General features: G+C 47.1%; 1 protein-coding gene across 1 annotated transcript; it reads right to left on the minus strand.

Moving 5' to 3' along the window:
- Nucleotides 1–8,904: 8,904 nt before the first annotated feature.
- LOC119975728 (zinc-binding protein A33-like) lies at nucleotides 8,905–25,798 on the minus strand. Its single transcript, XM_038815554.1, has 6 exons — nucleotides 25,149–25,798; nucleotides 24,932–25,027; nucleotides 24,605–24,838; nucleotides 19,757–19,779; nucleotides 17,999–18,114; nucleotides 8,905–9,959 (listed from the first exon to the last, which is right to left on the minus strand). Exons 1-6 carry the CDS (start codon nucleotides 25,557–25,559, stop codon nucleotides 9,325–9,327), a joined length of 1,515 nt encoding a protein of 504 aa, XP_038671482.1. The 5' UTR covers nucleotides 25,560–25,798; the 3' UTR covers nucleotides 8,905–9,324.
- Between the last annotated feature and the right edge of the window lie 214 nt (nucleotides 25,799–26,012).

Below are 26,012 nucleotides of genomic sequence, written 5' to 3' on the forward strand. Positions count from 1 at the left end.
GTGATTCCAATGAAAAATGGTGTTCAATTTGCTGGGGTCAAGATTGCCACTCAAGCTGCAACGGCATATTAGCACTTCACTCCCCCCATACACTCATTCCCGGCTGGCTCATTGTCTGTGCAGAGTCTGCACGTTTCTCCCCGTGTCTGCATGGGTTTCCTCCGGATGCTCCGGTTTCCTCCCACAGTCCAAAGATGTGCAGGTTAGGTGGATCGGCCATGCTAAATTGCTCTTAGTGTCCAAAAAAGTGAGGCGGGGTTACTGGGTTACAGGGATAGGGTGGAGGTGTGGGCTTAGGTAGGATGCTCTTTACAAGAACTGGTCAGACTCGATGGGCAGAATGGCCTCCTTCTGCACTGTAAATTCTTTGATTCCATGTGAGTGAGTTGGAGATAAATCTCTAGCTGGTGCTGCATCAAGATATCAGTTGTTCTTGAATTTCTAGATGACACTGAGTTTGGAAGGTGCTGCCTAAGGAGCCTTGGTGAGTTTCTGTAGTGCATCTTGTAGACGGTACATCAGGCTGGTGGAGGGATTGAATGTTTGTGGAAAGGATGCCTATAAAACAGGCTGCTTTGTCCTGGATGCTGTCGAGTATCTTGTGTTGTTGGAGCTGCACTCATCCAGACAAGTGGGAAGTATTCCATCACACTCCTGACTTGTGCCTTGTAGATGGTAGACAGATAGAACATAGAACAGTACAGCACAGAACAGGCCCTTCGGCCCTCAATGTTGTGCCGAGCCATGATCACCCTACTCAACCCACGTATCCACCCTATACCCGTAACCCAACAACCCCCCCCCCCCTAACCTTACTTTTATTAGGACACTACGGGCAATTTAGCATGGCCAATCCACCTAACCCGCACATCTTTGGACTGTGGGAGGAAACCGGAGCACCCGGAGGAAACCCACGCACACAGGGGGAGGACATGCAGACTCCACACAGACAGTGACCCAGCCGGGAATCGAACCTGGGACCCTGGAGCTGTGAAGCATTTATGCTAACCACCATGCTACCCTGCTGCCCCTATTTGGAAGGCAGGAGACAAGTTACTCACCGTAGGATTCCAGGCCTTTGACCTGTTCTTGTAGCTACAGTATTTATATGGCTAGTCCAGTTCTGGTCACAGGTAAGCCCCAGTATGTTTATATTGGTGGTTTCAGCTATGTCATTAAATCTCAAATGGCAACGGTTAGATCTTCTCCTGTTGGAGATGGTCATTGTCAGGCACTTGTGCAGCACAAAATGTTATCCAAGCTTGGATGTTGTCCTGGTTTTGTTGCATTTGGACATGGACTGTTTTAGTCTCTGATGAGACGCAAAAGATGATGAACATTGTGCACCCATTGCGCAGATCCGTGAACATCCCCATTTCTGAACTTATGATGGAAGTGAGGTTATTGGTGAAGCAGCTAAAGATGGTTAGGCCTTCGACACTACCTTACGGAAACCCTGCTGCAGTGATATTCTAGAGCTGAGATGATTGACCTCCAACCACCGCAACCATCTTCCTTTGTGCCAGGTATGACTCCAATCAGTGAAGGTTTTCCCCACTGACACCCATTGACTTCAGTTTTGCTCGGCCAAACTCGGTCAAATGCTGCTTTGATGTCAAGGAGAGTCACTCTTACCTCCGCTCTCGAGCAACACTGTAATCAGTGGGAATCGGAGGAAATCTCTCGCTAGTTGGAGTCATACCTCGCACACATGAAGATGTTTGTGGTTGCTGGAGGCCAGTTATCTCAACTCCAGGACATCACTGCAGGAGTTCCTCAGGGTTCTATATTGTCCCAGGTTCATCCCGCCAAAGTGAATTACTTTGCACTTCTATGCATTGAATTCCTTCTGCCACATGTCTGCACACTCCATCAACTTGTCTATGTTCTTTTGACGTTCGACACTATCCTCTTCACAGTTCACTTTGCTTCCAAATCTCATATCATCTGAAAATGTTGCTGTTGTGCCCTGTACACAAAGGTCTTTAACACGTTAGGAAGAGGAAATATCCCAATACTGTCCCACCCTGCCCTGCCCCTCCGCACTGAAAACTAGCCAGTGAGTGCTCCTCTCCACTTCCCATCACTCAGACACTTCCATATTTGTGTTGCAACTGCTCATTTTATTGCATGAGCTATAAGTTGGCTCACACCCCTGCTGTGTGACACCGTATCAAATGCAAGTCCATGTGCAGCACATCAGAAGCATTATCCTCATAAATCTATGTTACCTCAAAAAAAACTTCAGCAATTAGTGAAACAGCCAACAATCCCATGATGGCTTTTCTTAATTTACCTGCATTTGGTTATTCTTGAGTGGTAAATGGCTGCCTCATTTCCCCCTGTCAAGGCAGGCCTTCCAGGTTTAGGGAATTTCCGGAATAAAGCAGACATTCCTGGAAATACTCCTTGACTCTTCTGGGGAGAGAAACTGTTAACATTTCTGGTTGATGATCTTGTTGATGAAGTTCTTCATCAGTATGCCGGAGATGACCAAATCTAAAATGGAAACAGCTTTTTCCCAATTGTTCTCATTGCTGGTTATTCCAGTGTAAGTTTTCCGAGGAACAATGTAAGAAGCTGGACAGGAGGGTAACAGGAGAAATACAATTCAAACATATATCAAATACATTTAATTCAAAGGCCATTAAATAAGGGTGCGGTGCCTAATGTAGCAACTACCCGAGTGAATTATTACATCAACATGGCAAAGCCGTGTGGCAACTTCAGCCACTAAATAATCTGCAGACCATCAAAATGAAACTGACCAATAATCAATGTCAGTCATATTAACAGATTATGACTGAAAATTTCTCATTGTTGTTGCCGGGTGGCTCATAGAATGAACAAATCAAAGGTTGGATCTCCTTTGGGTTGTACCAGTCTTGGGTGGGTGGGGGGGGGGGGGGGGGGGGGGGTGTCATAGTACCACTGCAGTTATTTGAATGCTTAATTTGGGAATTAATTTTGCGCTTCTGGATAATGAGGTAGAAATACGACCGCGTGGGCAGCACGGTGGCATAGTGGGTTAGCACTGTGGCCTCACGGCGCCGAGGTCCCAGGTTCGATCCTGGCTCTGGGTCACTGTCCGTGTGCAGTTTGCACATTCTCCCCTTGTTTTCGTGGGTTTCACAGCCACAACCCAAAGATGTGCAGGATAGGTGGATTGGCCACGCTAAATTGCCCCTTAATTGGAAAAAATGAATCGGGTACTCTAAATTTATTTTTAAAAATAAATACGACCGCATTTTACCTGTTTTATTGGTTTAAACAGTTGCAACGAGAACTAACATCTGATGCCTATCTGAATCTTTACGACAACCCAGAGTTCTAGTTGACATTTACCTTTACAACACATTCAAAAACAGATCATTTGGTCATTATCACATTGCTGTTTGTGAGGCATTCCTGTATGCAAATTATTGGTGGTGGTTTCCCACATTTCAGAAGATGCGATAGTTCAATATACTTAATTCACTGTAAATGCTTTGGGATGTAAGGCTGTGAACAATGATGGACATTAATATAAATACATTTTTCTTTATATTTTCATTTACATTCAATCAGCTTCATGTTTTAAAATTGTAATTGTGTTTCAGGGTTTGACTTTAAATGATTTATTCTGAGGAATTCAACAGAAATCAAAATGTATCTTTGTGACTGAACGTTGAAACTGTGTTATTTTTGTGTTGCCTCCATATATCCTTGCTGATCTGTTAGGGGCTGGTTTAGCACAGTGGGCTACTAGCTGGCCTGTAGAGCAGACCAAGGCCAGCAGTGCGGGTTCAATTCCCATACCAGCCTCCCCGAATAGGTGCCATAATGTGGTGACTAGGGGTTTTTGACAGTAACTTCATTTGAAGCCAGCTTGTGACAGTAAGCAATTTTCATTTGTAGCCACCTAAGATGGACACTGGGCTAACAAAATGGAGAACTGCTAAGACTGTAGGGAGAAAACAGTTTTAGCCAGGACAAGCAGTCTGCAAAGGCTAATTAGCATTCTGCACGTAACAAAACTAGTTTATGGCCAGGTGGAAGATCTCAACCAAAGGTGTAAATAGCAAAACGCTTTGCATAGTAATGAGGCAATCCAGATCTGGGCACACACAATAGCAACATTTGGGTTTGAATGGATACTTTGAGTGGACGCCCAGACGAAACGGCACCAGAAGTATCCATCACAAAAGACCCTAGAGACCGCCCCACCCATCGAGAAGAGACCCTCAGATTGGGGGATTTGTAAGACATCGATTGGGAAATGATCCAATCGATACATGGCAGGTAAAGGCCCGCCCCGAAAAGGCACGGACATTGGGGGCCCTATAAAGATAGACCCCGCACATGGTTCTGTCTGTTTTTGTGCTCCGGCTTGGACTGCTGTTTTGACTCCGGCCCAGATCTGCTGTTGTATCCTGACTCCGACTCCAGCCGTTGATTCTATCTTCCATCACCAGCCGTTGAGCACCAGCCATCGTTCAGTAAGTGCCAAAGCGACGCTCGCTACGTGAACCCGGCATTGCCTATACATTAATCGACTAGTAACGAACAGAAGGTGCAGCCCAGAAAGGAACGGAGGCCTTGTCCCCTGACCTTGCTGGTTCCTACTTAGATAAGTATTTAGTCGTTTAATAGTAGGAATAGGTATTAGTCGTTAGCGTATGCATGCGTATTTATTATATTTGTATAATAAATATTGATCGTTTGAACTTACTGATCGGTGTATAGTTTTATTACTTTGAACCTGACCTTGAAATACTTGTGAGGTGTCTATATACGGCACCTGGCGACTCCGAGCTGAAAATACACACACAGAGCTGTAGCAGTGTTAAGCACACGGCCTTTAAACGGAGGCGTGTTAATACACTCCAATAAATGTGTAATACACTCAAGTAAAACGTGCAACACATTTCATTAAGTTTTATTTTTAATTACCCGATGATTCATCGTTGAAAAATATTGATGACAGTGATTACATTTTATTCAGCACAGTTGAGACTTGACATGGTACAATATCCAAGCAGTAGTTACAATGCATAATTGAGAATTACATTAGATCGTTTATGCATTAGGTTAAGGTTGTGGCAACACGGGCCTGCACCCCTGGCCTGAACCCCTGGCCTGAACCCCTGGCCTGCACCCCTGGCCTGCACCCCTGGCCTGCGCCCCTGGCCTGCGCCCCTGGCCTGAACCCCTGGCCTGCGCCCCTGGCCTGCGCCCCTGGCCTGCGCCCCTAGCCTGCGCCCCTGGCCTGCACCCCTGGCCTGCACCCCTGGCCTGAACCCCTGGCCTGAACCCCTGGCCTGAACCCCTGGCCTGCACCCCTGGCCTGAACCCCTGGCCTGCGACCCTGGCCTGAGACCCTGGCCTGAGACCCTGGCCTGCGACCCTGGCCTGAACCCCTGGCCTGCACCCCTGGCCTGAACCCTTGGCCTGCACCCCTGGCCTGAACCCTTGGCCTGAACTTCTGACTCACCCTCCAAACGTCACCTGAAATTTTCTAATCTTTGATAAGAAGGAGTCTCCCCTCTTTTCATAACTCTTTCTATGATTCAAAGCAACTTAATTGACCTATAGCCAACACCTTGTTGTCCCTTATCAGGGTACCACTTACACAAAGGCTCAGGATTTGGCCCAATGATCCCTAATATCATTGATTTGCCTGTTGTTCAAGCTGTTCTTGACGCAGCTGAGGCAATACAAAGGTGTGTGTTTTACATGGTAGACATGTATTGCACTTGATGGTCCAATGATTCCTTCCAGAGCCAACTTCCTTGTTTTCAAAGATATTTTATTCCAAACACAATCAATGACATCAATTCTACATCTAGTCAAAACATAGTATATAGTTTGTACATTTTTCCCTTTTAGTCCTCTTTCTCACCCTCTCCCGCAACCTCCCCCCCAAGATGAACAGCTCCACAAATATTGCAATTAATGGCCTCCACCATACCTAGAAGCCCTCTTCCTATCCCCTGAAGGTGAATTTGACCGTCACCAGCCTGAGAAATGTATATAAATCCCCCAGCCACGCTGCAACCCCCATTGGTGTACCTGACCTCCAATTCAAAAGAATCCATCGCTGGGCAATCAGATAGGCAAAGGCTTTGATGTCGGCCTCCTTTCCCTCCTGTAAATCTGGCACCTCCGACACCTCAAAGGTCAACACCATAGGTTCCGGCCTCATCTCAACCCTACTACCCTCAATAGGGTCCTGAACAACGCCTCTCAATAGCTCTCCATCCCCTCACACCCCCAGAATACGCGGAGACAACTTCCTTATTCTGCCGTGAACCAGGGCACCAGTGCTTCCTTACTCCAGATCATGATTCAGTTCAGGTACCCAGCCCACATTCCCATGGCAATGCAGCTGCCTCTGCTGGCTGTTTATTTTATGTATCTGCAGTTGTACAGTCATTATGCACAGAAGGAGGCCATTCAGCCCATTGATTCCAGGCAGCCTCCTCTTGGAGCAATTCTCAATCAGTCTCATTCCTCACCTCTATCCCACAGGTTTTGTAGTTTTAAGGTTTTGGGGTTTTCACGTCCTGGGCATCCTTATTTCCCTCAAATGCCCATTCAATTTCTGTTTGAAATCATTAATCGTCTCCACTTCCACTACTCTCGTAGACAACAGGTTCCAAGGTCATTGCCACACACCGTAAGTGAGATTTCCTCACGTCATCGCCCCACTCCCTATCCTGTATCTCTTTCCCAATATTTAAATCTGAGTCCCGTAGTCCTTGTACCATGACTATGTTTTTCAAATATCATTACTTCATACCCTTCTCCCTCTTTCTTTTCGAATGGAGAACAACCCCACCTTCTCCAAACTCACCTGCTCGCTCAAATCCTTCACCACTAGAACCATTCTGGACTATTTATTCTCCGTCCAGTCACATCTTTCCTGAAGTGCAGGGATCAGAACTGAATACAATGCTCTAGCTCTGGTCTAACTTTCCATTTCATTGGACATTTTTAAAAATTAATTTACCGGATGCGGGTGTTGCTGGCTAGGCCAGCATTTATTGCCCATCCTGGTTGCCCTTCAGAAGATGCTGGTGAATTGCCTTCTTGAATCACTGCAGCCCATGAGGTGTAGGTACACCCACTGTGCTGTCAGGGAGCGGGTTCCAGGACTTTGCCCCAGCAACAGTGAAGGAACAGCGATATATTTCCAAGTCAGGATGGTGAGTGACTTGGAGGGGAACCTCCAGATGGTGGGGTTCCCAGGCACCTGCTGCTCTTGTCCTTCTGGGTGGTAGTGGTCATAGGTTTGGACGGTACTGCCTAAGGAACCTTGGTTATTTACTTTAGTGCATCTTGTAGATGGTACACACGGCTGATACTGTTCGACAGCGATGGAGTGTTTGAATATTTGTGGAAGGGGGAGCAATCCAGCAGGCATCTTTGTCCTGGATGGTGTTGAGTTTTTGAGTGTTTTGGAGCTGCACTCATCCTGGCAAGTGGAAAGTATTCCATTACAGTCCTGTGGATGGTGGACAGGCTTTGGGGGAGGTCAGGAAATGAGTTACTTGTGCAAGATTCCTACCTTTGACCTGCCCTGGTAGCCACAGTATTAATATGGTTAGTCCAGTTCAGGTTCTGACCAATGGTAATTCCAGGGTGTTGATTGTGGGGGATTCAGCGATGGTAATGCCATTGAATGTCAATGTACGGTGGTTAGATCCTCTCATTTTGGAGATGGTCATTGCCTGACACTATGGTTAGCTATATATGAACGGGTATATTTTATAATTACACGTTTATCCTAATAACCAACAATAGAAATATTCAGATGACTCTCTACCATAACACCATGATCACAGAAATAAATGTATTGGTCGCATCTCTCCGCAGTGCTCGGACCCCAACTGTTCACATTATATATTAACAGACACATAGGGCGCGATTCTCCGCAAATGCGGCAAGTCGTAAAGGCTGCCGTGAAACTGGCCATATTTCGCAGCAGCCTCCACGCCCCCTCCCGGGACCCGATTCTACCCCCCGGGCGGGGCTAGCAGCGGGGCCCCGTGAAGCACGGCATCGCGGCCTTAGCGACCGTCGCTACGTCCGCGCGCCAAGCGTCACGCCAGCTGACACGCACGATGACGTCAGCTGCGCATGCGCGGATTGGACGGCTCCAACCCGCGCATGCGCGTGACGTCATCTCCCTCGGCCGCCCTGCGGACTGATCCTGCGGGGCGGCGGAGGGAGAAAGAGTGCGTCCATTACGGACGCACTGCCCGCGATCGGTGGGCACGGATCGCGGGCTCATGCCCCCCTTGGCACGGCCGTGGTACTGCCGTGCCAATCGGGGCCCTGGATGTCCAGAACGGGCATGTTGCGGCCGTTTTTACGACGGCAGCAAGCAGGTGTGTTTGCTGCCGTAAAAACGGCCGTAAAGGACTGGGAACTCAGCCCATTGGCCTGGGCAGAATCGCTGTTCGCTGTAAAAAACGGTGAGCAGCAATTCGTGTCGTGGGGCGGCCATGGGGGAGAATAGCGGGAGGGCGTGAAAAATGTTGGGGACGCCCTTCCGCTATTCTCCGACCCATTGTGGGCAGCGGAGAATCGCGCCCATAGAATTTACAGTGCAGAAGGAGGCCATCTGGTCCATCGGGTCTGCATTGGCCCTTGGGAAGAGCACCCTACTTAAGCCCACATCTCCACCCCATCCCTGTAATCCCACCTAACCTTTTTGGTCACTAAGGGCAATTTAGCATGGCCAATCCACCTAACCTGCACATCGTTGGACTGTGGGAGGAATCCATGGACACAGGGTAGTTGGCTGATCTGTAGCTCAGTGGGAATAGGGTCAATGTAGCAGGAGCTGGGTCTCATGGACAAGATGAGCTCTGAGACGGCCTGAGGGGAGATGGGAGGGAAACTAGAGAAAGATGTGGGTTCAGGGCTCGGAAAAGGATGAAACTTAGAGACAGTTTGGTCGGGTGGACTGTGCGAAGAATCCGGAGCACCCGGAAGAAACCCACGCAGACACGGGAAGAAAGTGCAACTCCACATAGCCTGTCGCCCAAGACTAGAATTGACCCAGGACCCTGGAGCTGTGAGGCAGCAGTGCTAACCACTACGCCACTGTGCGGATTTGGACGAGGGAACTAAATATAGTATCTCCAAATTTGCACTTTTGCTTTTTCTTTGAGATTTAAGAAATAACCAATTCTACCAAATCTTTCAGAAATATTGTCTGATAACAGCATTTGGAAGCAAATGTGTTGTACAGATTCATGCCAAACATAGTCATCTCCCGCCATCTTCTGGTTGTGGAGCAACATTAAGGCATGAGGGTCACCAGCTTCCAGCAATTCACAACTCATTGTCAATGTATTTCTTCAACCACCCACCTGAAGCACCCCTCGGGAGACGTTGTGGAATTATGGGATGGTTCTGCTTGGGACCTTTAATCCCGCAGATTGTCAGCGGTGCAGAGTTTTTCCTGTCGTCGTTCAATCCCGGACCGAAGAAGGGAAAGATTCTCTCAGTGAAAGTGTGGGTGAAAGTGTGGAGATGGGACATGTTGTCCGCATTGTAAAATGACACCTGTCCCCCCTCATAGTCCAGGAAAACTCCGATCTTCCCGGGATTCACACTCAGGGTGAGGGGGGTCTCAAAGGGGTAAGTGGAAACAACATAGTTCCAACCGTCTTTCAGCCGCATTGTCCAGTATCCCGCCTCAGGGCTCGGCTCGGTTTTCCCTTTCCTGTTCACAGACTCTCGGGCAACCCCGAGCCGCCACCAAGTCTTCTCCCCCACCTCCACCTCCCAGTAATGTCTCCCTGATGTGAATCCCTCTGACCCAAGAACAAAGGTCCAATAATCAAACCTTTCTGGGTTGTTGGGGAGCTTCCGCAGTTCGTCTTTGAATCTCACACTGGTCCGGTCCTCAGACAGGAAGAGCCAGGGACTTGCTGTGTTCGGATCCAGAGTCAGAGAGGCTGGAGCTGGGGGAAAGTGAAAATAACACAGTCAGTGCCTGTCAACCTATAATCTGTGACCTCCTGTTCTAAATTGCTTCACAAGGGGGAACATTTTGTCTACGTTTACTTTATCAATCCATTTAGTATTTAATGTACCTCATCCTTCTAAACTCCAGTGAGTATAGGCCCAAACTGTTTAACCTCTCCTCATATGTCAACTCTTTCATCCAGGAATCAACCTGGTGAACCTCTTCTGAACTGCCTCCAATGCCACCATATCGTTCCTCAAATAAGGAGAGCAAAACTGGACACAATACTCCAGATGTGGTCTCACCAACACCCGATACAATTGTGACACCATTCCCTACTTTTATACTCCAATCCTTTTGCAATAAACACAAACATTCCATTTGCCTATTTAATTACATGCTGTACCTGCATACTCACCTTCTGCGATTCATGAACAAAGCCACCCAGATCCCTCTGCCCAGAAGCATTTTGAATCTGCTTTCCAATTAGATAATAATTTGCCTCTCTATTTTTCCGGCCAAAATGGATAACCTGACACTTATCCACATTAAACTCCAACATCCGAATTTTGGCCCAATCTCTTAGCCTATCTATATCTGTCTGTAAAACATTTATCTCCTCTTGACAGTCTGCTTTCCCACCTATTTTAGTATCATCCGCAAATTTTGCTCGGTTAGGCTCTGTCCCTGCTTGCACATCATTTAAATAAATTGTAAACAGTTGAGGTCCCAGGACTGACCCCTGCGATACCCCACAAGTTACAGTTCTCCAGCCAGAGAAGGATCCATTTATCCCAAACCTCTGCTTTCTGTCAGAGAGCGAATCCTCAATCCAATCTAGTATTCTACCCCAATCCCCTGCAATCTTACCTTCTGGATCAGTCTTTTATTCAGTAACGTCAAACCTTCTGGAAGTCTAGATGTACCACATGCACACGTTCCCCATTATCCACCTTGCTGGTTACATCCTCAAATAACTCAAGCAAGTTTGTCAAGCATGACTTCCCCATCATAAAACCATGCTGACAATGGTGGATTGAGCTTTGTCTTTCCAAATGTTCAGTCACCTTCTCCTTAAATGATTGATTCCAGCAACAACCCCACAACAGAGGTCAAGCTAACGGCACTATAATTTCCTACTTTTTGCCTCTCTCCCTTTTTGAAAAGGGGCATCACATTAGCGTGTTTCCAATCCCCCAGGACCTTTCCACAATCCAAGGAATTCTGAAATATCATAACTAATGCGTCTACTGGGATGATTCGACCAAACAATATCTAAGTGCATTTGTGGTGGGATGGGGTGAAAGTGTGCAAATCATAGAATCCCAACAGTGTCGAAGGAGGCCATTTGGTCCAGCGAGTCTGCATCTAAATCACTAATATATACTGTGAATAGCTGGGGTCCCAGGATTGATCCCAGATGGACCCCACTAGTCACTGCCTGCCATTTAGAAAAATAACTGTTTATTCCTATTCTTTGTTTCCTGTCTGCCAACCAGTTTTCTATCCATCTCAATAAATTACCTCCAATCCCATGCAATTTAATTTTACACACTAATCTCTCACGTTGGACTTTGTTGAAAGCGTTCTGAAAATCCAAATAAACCACATCCATTAGCCTCCCCCCACTCATCAAATCTTCTGGTTACTTCTTCGAAGAATTCCAGTCGATTGGTCAAACGTGATTTATTTTACTTTCATAAATCCATATTGACTCTGTCCGACCATTCCCCTGTTTCCCAAGTGCTCTGCTATAAAATCTTTGATAATGGGCTCCAGTATTTTCTCCTCCACCACGTCAGGCTGACTGGTCTATAATCCCTATTTACATTAGCTATCCTGCAATCTGTAGCAACTGTTTCAGAGCCTATAGATTCTTACGGGGCTGGTTTAGCACACTGGGCTACATCGCTGGCTTTTAAAGCAGACTAAGGCAGGCCAGCAGCACGGTTCAATTCTCGTACCAGCCTCCCTGAACAGGCGCCGGAATGTGGCGACTAGGGGCTTTTCACAGTAACTTCATTGAAGCCTACTCGTAACAAAAAGCGATTTTCATTTCATTTCATTACATTTGGAAGGTGAATACCAATGCATCCACTATTTTAAAACCACTTCCTTAATAATATGTGACATAGATTATCAGGTCCTGGGAATGCATTGGCCTTCAATCCTAACACTTTCCCCTCAGTGGAAGGAGGCAGAGGGCAGAGGCAGAGGTGAACAAAGGTGTTTTTGTGACTAGAAGGCTATGTCCACAGGGATTGGTTCTGGGTTGCTTGCTGTGGTGTACATTAATGATCGAGATGTGAAAGTAAGGGGTATGACCAGTAACTTCTCAGATGATGGTGTAGTAAGTAGTGAGGAGATTACAGGACAATATCTACAGGCTGGTCAGATTGACAGCATAGTGGAAAAAATAATTTATCACTGAAAGGTGTGAGGTGAGTATTCTGGAGGACTGACAAAGCAAGGGAAGGATGCTGGGAAGTATAGAGGAAGAGAGGGATCTTGGAGGTGCATGTCCAAGGATCCGTGAAGGCAGCAGGGCAGGAAGATAAAGTGGTTAAGAAGACATATTTGATTTGATTTGATTAATATTGTCACACGTATTAGTATACAGTGAAAAGTATTGTTTCTTGCATGCTATACAATGCATACCGTACATAGGGAAGGAAGGAGAGACTGCAGAATATAATGTTACAGTCATAGCTAGGGTGTAGAGAAAAGATCAACATAGAGTATATAGGATACTTGCTTTATTAGCAGAGGCATAGAATATGCAGGGAGGTTATGATGGAACTATATAAAATTCTGATTAGACCACAGCTGGAGTACTGTGTGCAGTTCTGGTCATCACATTATAGGAAGGATGTGATTGCAGTAGAAAGGATGCAGGGGCTGTTCCCCAGGATTGTGTGTGGGCTGGAACATTTTAGTGATGAAGAGAAGCGGGTTAGGCTGCGGTTGTTCTCCTTAGAGCAGAGAAGGCTGAGGAGGTGTACAAAATTATGAGGGACATAGATAGAGTAAGCAGGAAGGTACTTATAGCCTTAGTAGACACTAACTTACGACGACTATGGCAGGGCCTACACAAGATTACAGACTACAAAGCAAGGCTAGGTGGAATAGTGGGGCTGGAGCATCTCTACCCGATGAACTGAACAAACTCTATGTCCGCTTTGAACAGTCAGCCAATGTATCAGTGCCACCCGCCCCAACAGCCCTGCACACACCCATGCCCACTATTACAGATTTCAGAGGTAAGAGCTGCCTTCTTGAAAGTGAATCTGCGGAAAGCGACGGGAGTCCCTGGGCGAGTACTCAGAGCCTGCGCTGACCAGCTGGTGAGTGCATTCGCAGATATCTTCAACACCTCACTCCGCTCTGAGGTCCTATCTGCTTCAAGAAGACCACCATAATACCAGTACCAAAGAAGAACAAGGTAACCTGCCTCAACGACTACCGACCGGTGGCACTGACGTCTGTTATCATGAAATAGCTTTAAGTTCCTGGGGGTCACCATCACCAACAGTCTGTCCTGGTCCACTCACATTGATGCAACAGTCAAGAAAGCCCAACAACATCTCTACTTCCTACGGAAGCTAAAGAAATTTGGCATGTCTGTATCGACTCTCACAAACCTCTGCAGACAGAGCGCATCCTATCTGGCTGCATCACAGCCTGGTGTGGGAACTGCTCGGCCCAAGATCACAAGAGATTGCAGAGTGTGGTGAACTCAGTCCAACGCATCACACAAGCTTGCCACCCCTACATTGATTCTGTCTACACCTCGCGCTGCCTCAGGAAGGTAGACATCATTATCAGAGACCCTTCCCACCCAGGCATTGCCTTCTTCCAGACCCTTCCATCAGGCAGAAGGTACAGAAGTCTGAAGACCCGCACATCTGGACATAGGAACAGCTTCTTCCCCACAGCTACTAGACTCCTCAACGACTCCCCCTTGGACTGATCTTTTCCATGTCAGAACGCTACAGGTATTCGCGATGCTCTTGCTTATTTATTTGCTTTGTTTGGCCCCTTGTTCTGCACTGTAACCAATCACCGTCGATGTACCATTTGTCAATGTTCGCTGTTGATTATTCTTTTTGTCCACTATGTAAGTACTGTGTATGTTCCCTCGACTGCAGAAAAATACTTTTCACTGTACTTTGATACATGTGACAATAAATCAAATTAAATTAAATCAAGGAGGGGTCAATAACCAAGGTGCACAGATTTAAGGTAAGGGGCAGGGGATTTATGAAAAAACGTTTCACCCAGAGGGTGGTTGGAATCTGGAACTCACTGCCTGAAAGGGTAATCGAGGTCGAACCCCCACATTGTTTAAGAAGCATTGAGGTGAACATTTGAAACGTCATAGCGTACAATGCTATGGACCAAGTTGTTGAAAATGGGCTTATGACAGATAGGTGCTTGATGGCTGGTACAGACATGAACGGCCAAAGGGCCCCTTAAACTCATTAACTCGATGATATCTCCTTAAAGAAGGATGTGGATGTTGTCGCACAGGCTGCATACAATCTGACCTCTGGTTATACAGGTCCCTTCACTGCTTTGACACACGGTGCTGATGGCTTCAAACACTCACCCAGAAGACCTACAGAAAGCAAAATGCGGAGATTCCCCAAGGATTAACAACAGGGCAAGCAATGTGAGTATTTAAACTGGATAAAAGTAAATTACTGTGGATGCTGGAATCTGAAACAAAAGAGAAAATGCTGGAAAATCTCAGCAGGTCTGGCAGCAACTGTAGGAAGAGAAAAGAGCTAGAGACTGGTGGGGGAGCTGTTGAGTGTGGATAAGAGGTACGCGGAGGTACGCGGAGGCCCCGGAGGAGGGATTGCTGGGGGAGCGGCGTAGCTTGCAGGCCAAGTTTGATTTATTGACCACCAGAAAGGCGGAGACACAGTGGAGGAAGGCGCAGGGAGCGGTCTATGAGTATGGAGAGAAGGCGAGCAGGATGCTGGCGCACCAGCTGCGTAAGCGGGACGTGGCTAGAGAGATTGGTGGAGTGAAGGATAGGGGTGGGAATGTGGTGCGGCAGGGGGCAGAGGTCAATGAGGTCTTTAGGGACTTCTATAGGGAACTGTACCGGTCGGAGCTGCCGGCGGTGGGAGGGGGAATGGAGAGTTTTTTGGACAGGCTCCGCTTTCCAAGGGTGCAGGAGGAGCAGGTGGAGGGACTGGGGGCGCTGTTCGAGCTGGAGGAGCTGGTAAGTGGGATTGGCCACATGCAGTCGGTGAAGGCGCCGGGACCGGATGAGTTCCCGGTTGAATATTATAAGAAATACACGGACCTGCTGGGCCCCCGGTTGGTTAGGACCTTCAACGAGGCATGGGAGGGGGGGTGTTTTGCCCCCGACGATGTCTCGGGCGCTGATTTCCCTGATCCTGAAGCGTGATAAGGACCCCTTGCAGTGCGGATCATACAGGCCAATTTCACTGCTGAATGTAGACGCCAAGTTGCTGGCGAAGGTCTTGGCCACTAGAATAGAGGACTGGGTGCCAGGGGTGGTACATGAAGATCAGACGGGTTTTGTGAAGGGGAGGCAGCTGAACACTAACGTGCAAAGGCTGCTAAATGTGATAATGATGCCGGCAGCAGAAGTAGAGGCGGAGATTGTGGTGGCATTGGATGCGGAGAAGGCCTTTGACAGGGTTGAGTGGGGGTACTTGTGGGAGGTGTTGGAGAGGTTCGGGTTTGGGGTGGGGTTTATTAAATGGGTAAGGTTGCTGTACGAGGCCCCGATGGCGAGTATAGCGACAAATGGGAGGAGGTCCGAGTACTTCAGGCTCCACCGTGGGACGAGGCAGGGGTGCCCCCTGTCCCCCTTGCTTTTTGCACTGGCAATAGAGCCTCTTGCTATGGCTCTCAGGGAGTCGGGGAGGTGGAGGGGTTTGGTGCGAGGTGGGGAGGAGCACCAAGTGTCTCTGTATGCGGACGACTTGCTGTTGTATATAGCAGACCCGGTGGGGGAATGCCGGAGGTGATGGAGATTCTTGCTGAGTTTGGGAGTTTCTCGGGCTATAGATTGAACCTGGGCAAGAGTGAGCTGTTTGTTGTACACCCGGGAGATCAGGAGGAGGGGATTGGTAGGCTCCCGCTAAAGAGGGCAGTGAGGAGTTTTAGGTACCTGGGGGTTCAGATGGCTAGGAGCTGGAGGACTCTGCACAAGCTCAATTTTACTAGGTTGGTAGAGCAGATGGAGGAGGAATTTAAATGGTGGGACATGCTGCCGTTGTCGTTGGCGGGTAGAGTACAGTCTGTTAAAATGACGGTGCTCCCGAGGTTCTTGTTTTTGTTTCAGTGCCTTCCCATTTTCGTTCCGAGGGCCTTTTTTAGGAGGGTGAATGGCAGCATTCTGGGATTTGATTGGGCGCACGGGATTCCGAGGGTAAGGACGGTCTTTTTGGAGTGGGGCAGGGATAGAGGGGGGCTGGCGCTGCCCAACCTCTCTGGGTACTATTGGGCGGCTAACATCTCGATGGTACGCAAGTGGGTAATGGATGGGGAGGGGGCAGCATGGAAACGGATGTAGAGGGCGTCCTGTGGAGGCACGAGCCTGAAGGCACTTGTAACGGCGCTGCTGCCGCTCCCTCCAACGAGGTACACTACGAGCCCGGTGGTGGCGGCTACCCTCAAAATTTGGGGGCAGTGGAGGCGACACAGGGGGGAAGTGGGGGGCTCGGTGGAGGCCCCGCTGCGGGGGAACCACTGGTTTGTCCCAGGGAACATGGATGGTGGGTTCCTGGGGTGGCACAGGGCGCTAATTAGGAAGTTGGGAGACCTGTTCATTGACAGGAGGTTTGCGAGCCTTGGTGAATTGGAGGAGAAGTTTGAGCTCCCCCCGGGGAATATGTTCAGGTACCTTCAGGTCAAGGCATTTGCTAGGCGGCAGGTGGAGGGATTCCCTTTGCTGCGCCCGCGGGGGGGGTAAGGGATAGGGTACTTTCGGGGGTGTGGGTCGGGGATGGGAAGATGTCTGACATCTACCAGGTGATGCAAGAGGTGGAGGAGGCGTCGGTAGAGGAGCTGAAGGCTAAGTGGGAGGTCGAGCTGGGGGAGCAGATTGAGGAGGGGACATGGGCGGACGCCCTGGTGAGGGTGAACTCCTCCTCTTCATGTGCGAGGCTTAGCCTCATCCAGTTTAAGGTGCTGCACCGGACCCACATGTCCGGGTCTAGGATGAGTAGGTTCTTTGGGGGCGAAGACAGGTGTTCGGGGAGTCCAGCGAACCATGCCCATATGTTCTGGGCATGCCCAGCACTGGAGGAGTTTTGCAAGGGGGTGGCGAGGATGGTGTAGAGGCTGGTAGGATCCAGGGTCAAGCCAGGTTGGGGACTCGCGATATTTGGGGTTGGAGTGGAGCCGGGAGTGCAGGAGGCGAAAGAGGCCGATGTTTTGGCCTTTGCGTCCCTAGTAGCCCGGCGGAGGATCTTGCTGCAGTGGAAAGATGCGAGACCTCCGAGTGTGGAGACCTGGATTAATGACATGGTGGGATTCATTAAGCTGGAGAGGGTCAAGTTCGCCCTGAGGGGGTCGCTACGGGTTCTTTAGGAGGTGGCAGCCTTTCCTCGACTTTCTGGCTCAATGATAAGGAACTAGATCAGCAGCAGCAGCAACCCGAGGGGGGAAAGGGGGGAGGGGTTTAAGTTAATTTGCTTATTGTTAATTTATTTTGTGGTCTATTGGGCTTGGGGGGGGGTGGGGGTTTGTTATATGTGTTGTTACGGGTGCCGGGGGGTGTTTATTATTGTTATTGCTATTATTGTTCTGTTGATATTTACTTTTCAAAAATTCCAATAAAAATTATTTACAAAAAAAAAAGAGGGAGAGAAAAGAGCTAATGTTTTGAGTCCAATGACTCTTTGTCAAAGCTTTGTCACAGCTGCCAGACCTGCTGAGATTTTCCAGCATTTTCTCTTTCGTGAGTATTTAATCTGTGGCCTATGAACCTGAACAATCCCCTCACAACTGGATTTAAAGTCAGGAAAATGAATAGAAGAGTTTTACCAGGCTTAATGGAATTTATCATCTCTCTCCACACTGTGTACTGTAAAAGGCCGTTGAACTTTCTGGTAGACAGGGCAACATCTGTGACTGAGAATGTGCAAATCTCACCAGTGATCCTGTGAATATTAAGCAGTTAGTGTTAGAAATTTGACTTTGTCAGAATTTTCTAGAAATGGTTTAAATGTTCAGCAATAGAGGAAATATGCTGGAAAAGGAAATATTACTTTCTTCTATGACTGAACAACATAACTTTTTTTTTAATGACTTTTTCTGAGTTGCAAATCCAGAGCTCCGAGTGTGGACAAGGGCGATCCCCTAATCCAGTTCCTTCTCTGCTCCAAAAAACTATTCAAATTCAAATTGTATCCAATTCATGGTCCCCACAAGAAAGACATACCAGATCTGAGCCAAAAGGCAGAGCAGATACTACACTTAATCTTTGCCAAAAGGCCGAGAATCGATAACAGATCACTTGAAAATGCAAGAGCAGAAAACGGAAGCACCCACGTCAGCATACAGCCTCAAAGCCTGATGAAAGATTAGTTGCCAATTCATCACACAGTAGAGGAGATGGTAAACATTTAGGCTGTCCATTTGTGTATTAGAAAAAAGCTTAGACAACAACATAAAGGCTGAAAACACCTGACAGCTTAATATCCAACTACGCCATTCATGGGGCCCACAACCCACCAGGAATCCTGCTCTCTTCTACTCGCATCTTGAATATCTCTGATTGGGAGCTGGACCTCCAGCTGCCGAGATCCCGAGCTCTGGAATTCCCTCCCTGATCCTCTCTTTCTTCCTTAAACACTCTCTTTAAAATCCACTTCCATCATCCATATTAATATTTCTTTATGTGTCTGTGTCAAGTTGTGTTTTCTAACATTCCTGTGAAACTCCTTTAGACTTATATGACATTAAAGTCTTTGCTGTTGTTGTTGTTAATGACACGGAGCCAGTTTATATCATAGAATAAAAATAGAACACGTTCCCCCTTTAACGTCTGACTAGGGGCAGCAGGGTAGCATGGTGGTTAGCATAAATGCTTCACAGCTCCAGGGTCCCAGGTTCGATTCCCGGCTGGGTCACTGTCTGTGTGGAGTCTGCACGTCCTCCCCCTGTGTGCGTGGGTTTCCTCCGGGTGCTCCGGTTTCCTCCCACAGTCCAAAGATGTGCGGGTTAGGTGATTGGCCATGCTAAATTGCCCGTAGTGTCCTAAAAAATAAGGTTAAGGGGGGGTTGTTGGGTTACGGGTATAGGGTGGATACGTGGGTTTGAGTAGGGTGATCATGGCTCGGCACAACATTGAGGGCCGAAGGGCCTGTTCTGTGCTGTACTGTTCTATGTTCTATGTTCTACTTTCTCGGGTTGCTCAGGCTCCATGCAGGGACATGGATGACCCACTCCTTGGATACATGGACCCTGCGGCTCTCTCAGGGTCAGTCGGAAGGTCACAGAAACTAACAGCCAACATCAGGCAAGTGATCATTTCCAGCCTGGGAACCAGGTTCTATTATTTACCTGACATCTTGTCATTCATATAATATTGTCGAAAAGTTATAGAAAATCTAATACTGTTCAATCACGGCCATAAAGATAGTTATTCTAAAGCAGTTGTTTGTGAATTATAAAGAGTAATGTTGGAGCCTGAAGAACAATCCTTGAAAGTTATGACAACAACCGAGAAATAAATCCATAAGAACACTTTACTGAGTTATTTTATCAAATTGCAGAGTTTCAGTGAAGAACATGTCCTACCTTCTCTTCTGACAAGCTTCCTCCTGAAAGAAATGAATGAGGAACAGTGAGGATGACAGTAACAGATTTCAGGAAGAGTTAGACAGGCTGGTGAAATGAGCAGATTCACAGCAGATGAGATTTCACACGGAAGTGGAAAGTGATGGATTTTGGAAGGAAGATTGTGGAGAGTCAAATAAACTGGAACTGAGCATCAGTCCCCCTCACAGACACAGTGACTCTCACACCGTACCAGACACACCCACACACTCACAACATGAATATGAAAAAATGAAATGAAAATCACTTATTGTCACGAGTAGGCTTCAATGAAGTTACTGTGAAAAGCCCATAGTCGCCACATTCCGGCGCCTGTCCGGGGAGGCTGGTACGGGAATCGAACCGTGCTGCTGGCCTGCTTGGTCTGCTTTAAAAGCCAGCAATTTAGCCGAGTGAGCTAAATCACATGGAACTGGAACTGGATTATCACAAAACAACTTGGGAATTTGGAGCAGTGTGGTAATTTGGAGTGGGGGCACATTTTTCCCGTTCATTTTGTTTTCTTTCTTCTGGCTTTGTAACTCTTAATCTGCAGGAAGAGATACAGAGAGCATCCTGGATAGGTAAGTGATATAAAGGCCTTTTCAAATTGTGAGGGGAATAGTCTGGTGACATCACAGTAAAGCTGTGACCTGATTGGCCAGTCAGGAATCTGTTAAAAATTGGGGAAAAAAATATCATTGAAAATACTAATTAAAACTAATTAATGAACTAGATAGAGGAGTAACTAAACCTGAGGGCAGAGATTAATATTTAGCATTTAGTTTTACAGTAAAACCTAGCTCCAAGGGCATATAGTTAATTGTAACTTCATCTGATAAAAATTTAAATATTTATTTTGAATTAATACTAGTGCTTAAATGTCACTCAGCGGGGTGCAGTGCTCTAACTGTGAGATGTGGGAGATCTGTGAACGCTTCCAGCATTCCAGTCAACTACATCTGCAGGAAGTGTAACCAATGGCAGCTCCTCACAGACTGCGTAGTTTGGTTGGAGCAGCAGTTGGATGCACTTAGGAGCATGCAGGTGGCGGAAATCATCATAGGTAGGAGTTATAGAGATGTGGTCACACCCAAGGTTCAGGCAGACAGATGGGTGACTGCTAGAAAGGGCAGACAGTCAGTGCGGCAATCTCTTGTGCCTGTCCCCCTCTCTAACAGGTATACCATTTTTGATACTGTTGGGGGGGATAGCCCATCAAGCAGCCAGAACAGTGGCACACAACTGGCTTTGTTGCTCAGCAGGTGAGGGCAAAGTGCAGGACAATGCTAGTTATAGGGCATTCTACAATAACGGGCACAGATAGGTGCTTCTGTGGATGTAAAAGAGTCTCCAGGATGGTATGTTGCCTCCTTGGTACCAGGGTCAAGGATGTCTTTGAACGAACACAGGTCATCCTGAAGGAGGAGGGTGAACAGCCAGAGGTTGTAGTCCATATAGGTACTAATGACATAGGCAGGGTGATGAGGTCCTGCAGAAGTGGTTAGGAGGGAGGGTTTCAGCTTTCTGGACCATTGAAATCCCTCCCGCGGTAGGTGCGACCTGTATAAGAAGGACGAGTTGCATCTAAACTGGAAGAGCACCAATATCCTGGTTGGTACATGTGCTAGAGTCACGGGGGGATTTAAACTAGTATGGCAGGGTGGTGGGAACCAGAGCGTTAGCTTAAAAGGTGTAATGACTGAAGGTGAAATAGAGAACAACATCACCCTCAGGCAGCGCAAGAAAGATGACAAGTGTGAGAAGGGAGATGATCAATGCAGGACTAACAGTGTTGTACCTAGATGCGTGCATTATATGGAACAAGGTAAATGAGCTTGTTGCGCACAGGGAAATTGGATGGTACGATGTTGTGGGCATCACAGAGACGTGGCTGCAAGGGAATCAGGGCTAGGAATGTACAAGGATATGTGTCCTATCGAAAGGACAGCAAATGGGGCGGGTTGCATTGTTAGTAAAGAATGAAGTTAAATTGATAGCAAGGAGCAATATAGGATCAGAAGGAATAGAATCTCTGTGGGTAGAGTTGAGGAATCGCAAAGATAAAAAGACCCAGATGGGAGTTATGTACAGGCCCCCCTAGCAGTAGACAGGATGTGGGGTAGAAAATAAATCAGGAGATAGAAAAGGCATGTAAAAAGGCAATATTACAAGAATCATGGGGGACTTCAATATGCAAATGAAATGAAATGAAAATTGCTTATTGTCACAAGTAGGCTTCAAATGAAGTTACTGTGAAAAGCCCCTCATCGCCACATTCCGGCGCCTGTCCGGGGAGGCTGGTACGGGAATTGAACTGCACTGCTGGCCTGCCTTGGTCTGCTTTAAAAGTCAGCGATTTAGCCCTGTGCTAAACCAGCCCCTAATATGCAGGTGGGTCCAAAGAAAAGGAATTTATGGAATGTCCAGGAGATGTTTTTTTGGAGCAGCTTGTGACAGAGCCTACTAGGGAACAGGCAATTCTGGATTTGGTGATGTGTAATGAGGCAGACTTGATTAGGGAACTTAAGGTGAAGGAACCATAGGGAGCAGTGACCACAATATGATAGAATTGACCCTGCAGTTTGAGAGGGAGAAGCTGCAATCAGATGTAACGGTAGTACAATTAAATAATGGTAGCTACAAAGACATGAGGGAAGAGCTGGCCAGAGTTGATTGGAAAAGGGGACAAGCAGGGAAGACAGTGGAACAGCAATGGCAGGAATTTTTTTTGGGGAGGTGGTTATTTGGGAGGCACAACAGAAATTCATCCCAAGGAGGAGGAAACATGCTAAGGGGAGGACAAGTCATCCATGGCTGATGAGGGAAGTCAAGGACAGCAGAGAAAAAAAAGAAAAAGCACACAAAATGGTGATCATTAGTGGAAAACCAGAGGATTGGGAAGCCTTTAAAAGTGAGCAGAGGACAACTAAAAAAGAAATAAGGGGGGAGAAGATGAAATATGAGTGCAAACCAACTAGTAATAAAAAAGAAAATAGGAAGAGTTTTTTTTCAATATATAAAAGGTTAGAGAGAGGAAAAAATAGACATTGGACCACTGGAAAATATGGCTGGAGAAGTAATGATCGTAAACAAAGAAATGGTAGAGGAACGGAATGATTACTTTGCATCAGTCTTCACGGTGGAAGACACCAGTGGGATGCCAGAGCTACAGGAGAAACAGGGGCACAGGTGAGTACAGTGGTCATCACTGAGAAGCTACTGGGTAAACTGAATGGTCTGAAGGTGGATAAATCACTTGAACCAGATGGACTACACCCCAGGGTTCTAAAAAAAGATAGCTGAGGAGACTGTGGAGGCAGTGGTGGTGATCTTTCAGGAATCACTGGAGGCAGGAAGGGTCCCAGAGGACTGGAAAGCGGCAAATGTAACATCACTGTTTAAGGAGGAAGGCAGGCAGAAGACTGGAAATTATAAGCTGGTTAGCCTGACTTCGGTCATTGGTATGATTTTAGAGTCTGTTATTAAAGATGAGATTGGAAGTGCATGGTAAAATAGGACTGAGGTAGCACGGCTTTGTCAAAGGAAGGTTGTGTCTGGCAAATCTGTTAGAGTTTTTTGAGGAAGTAACAAGAAAGTTAGACAAAGGAGAACCAGTGGACATGATTTATTTAGATTTCCGGAACGCCTTTGACAAGGCGCCGCATAGGAGACTGTTAAATAAGTTAAAGGCCCATGGTGTTACAGGAAAGATCCTGGAATGGATAGAGGATTAGCTGACTGGCAGAATGCAGAGAGTGGGGATAAAGGGATCTTTTTCAGGATGGCAGCCGGTGACTAGTGGTGTGCCTCAGGGGTCTGTGCTGGGACCACAACTTTTCACAATATACATTAGATCTGGAAGAAGGAAATCAGAAGCACAAAGGAACTTGGGAGTCCTGGTTCAAGATTCTCTTCAGGGTAACATGCAGGTTCAGTCGACAGTTAGGAAGGCAAATGCAATGTTTGCATTCACATCAAGAGGGCTAGAATACAAGAGCAGGGATGTACTTCTGAGGCTGTATAAGGCTCGGGTCAGACCCCATTTGGAATATTGTGAGCCGTTTTTGTCCCCGTATCTAAGGAAGGATATGTTGGCCTTGGAAAGGATCCAGAGGAGGTTCACAAGAATGATCCCTGGAATGAAGAACTTGTCGTATGAGGAACGGTTGAGGACTCTGGGTCTGTACTCGTTGAAGTTTAGAAGGACGAGGGGGGATCTTATTGAAACTTACAGGATACTGTGAGGCCTGGATAGAGTGGACGTGGAGAGGATGTTTCCACTTGTAGGAAACACGAGAACCAACGGGTACAATCTCAGACTAAAGGGACAATCTTTTAAAACAGAGATGCAGAGGGATTTCTTCAGCCAGAGGGTGGTGAATCTGTGGAACTCTTTGCTGCAGAAGGCTGTGGAGGCCAAATCACTGAATGTCCTTAAGACAGAGATAGATAGGTTCTTGATTAATAAGGAGATCAGGGGCTCTGGGGAGAAGGCAGGAGAAAGAGGATGAGAAAAATATCAGCCATGATTGAATGGCGGAGCAGACTCGATGGGCCAAGTGGCCTAATTCTGCTCCTATGTCTTATAGTGTAATAAGTGTGAAGAGCAATAAAATTAATTCTCCGGAGGTTACAGGTATTCCCAGGAATCTGCAGACAGTGTGGGAGCCGCTAGTTCATAGACAACAGGAGACCAGTTCAGGAAGGGAAACAATTTCAGTTTAATTCCGTAATATTTCAGTAAATTCTATATTTATTTCACAATTATCATCAGTTATTTTGTGACTGTGAAGTTTCACTGAACTGACCCGCAATGTATTCCCTCACCTTCAGAAATATCAGCTTGTCTTTTCGCTCCATCTGTTTCTGCAACTTTGAGAGTTTCTCCTCAATGGAATTTAAATTCTCCTGAATCCCTCGAAGATTTTTCTCCATTGTTTCTAGAATCCTCTCCTCTTCTTCCCTGAGATCTCTGAGTAAACGCTGCTCTTTCTCAGTGAGAATCTGGTGCATTTTACTGAACTCGGATGTGATGTGGGTCTGCAGACTTCTCGACTGTTCCTACCAAATGAAATGTGAAACATAATTAATGTCCCGCGATAAAGGGAACAAAACTAACCGAGATCCCAGAAAATCAGCACAGGGAGACCATACCCTAACTTCAGAAATCTTCCCTTTCTGTTTCTGTTTTGTTTGTAGAACCGCCGATTTCTTCTCTGTGAGAGAATCTAAGGAAGATTTCAGCTGATCCTGGAATTGGGAGAGAAAAGTCACAGAATGAAAATGTTAGAGCAGAAAATGGGGGGGGGGGGGGGGGGGGGAGGACTATCAGTTTGGTTCTTTGTTCTTTAGAAAAGAATTTCCCCTTTACCTTGTAGATTTCAGCAGCTTCTTTAATCGGCAGGAAGCGATGCTCTCTGTGTTCCCTCGAATCTCTACAAATCAGACAGATCAATTTCTTGTCAGTTTCACAAAACAGCTTCAGTTCTTCCTGATGTTCCTCACAGTGAAGTTTAATTTCCATCTCCTTCGGATTCAGCTTTAATTTTCGAGCTTTCTCGGCCAGATTTCCCAAGGCCCGATTTCTCTTGAGATTTTTTTCCAGAAACTCCTCTCTACATTCCGGGCAGCAGTTTATCTCCTTCTTTTCCCAACACTGGGAGATGCAGGAGCGGCAGAAGTTGTGCCCACAATCCAGTATTACCGGATCCGTGAAGAAATCGAGACAAATGGGACAAATTGTCTCCTCAATCCAACTCTCTGCTTGTTGTCTGGAAGCCATGTTCACTCTCAGCACTTCCGGAATCAACCCGCTTTCAGTTTCGATCTTATTGCCGAACACCTTCAGTTCAGCGATTTCCCGGTGAAGTTCACTGCGATACTGAGAATTTTTATTACCCACTAGTTGACGTTCTTGCGACTTTGAAAACCTCACTCAGTGTAAAGGATAAACAGGGTTGGAGCCGGAGAGGAATAATTAAACTCTGGGGGAGGGGGTAGGGCTCCAGGGAATGTTGATAGGGAGAGAGGGAGGAGGTAGGGATGGGAGGGAGGAGGTAGGGATGGGAGGGAGGAGGTGGGGATGGGAGGGAGGAGGTGGGGATGGGCGGGATCGAGATTCCATTTCATTTTTCTCCAGCCTGAACTCGCTGCCGATTACAAACCCTCTGGGAAACTCGGTGCAGAAACTGAATTGTGTTCATGACAGCAGCCGCTCACATTAAAACACAAAGTA

This window comes from Scyliorhinus canicula, chromosome 13, assembly GCF_902713615.1.
Source record: "Scyliorhinus canicula chromosome 13, sScyCan1.1, whole genome shotgun sequence".
Classification (NCBI taxonomy): Eukaryota; Metazoa; Chordata; class Chondrichthyes; order Carcharhiniformes; family Scyliorhinidae; genus Scyliorhinus; species Scyliorhinus canicula.

What these genes read in the sequence shown, in the direction of transcription:
- LOC119975728 (XM_038815554.1), bottom strand. Translation starts at nt 25,559, where the DNA reads ATGGCTTCCAGACAACAAGCAGAGAGTTGGATTGAGGAGACAATTTGT. An exon ending in ACAAGCTGATATTTCTGAAG is followed by an intron (nt 19,780 to 24,604) that starts GTGAGGGAATAC and finishes CATTTCTTTCAG; the next exon opens with GAGGAAGCTTGTCAGAAGAG. An exon ending in GAAGCTTGTCAGAAGAGAAG is followed by an intron (nt 18,115 to 19,756) that starts GTAGGACATGTT and finishes TAATATTCACAG; the next exon opens with GATCACTGGTGAGATTTGCA.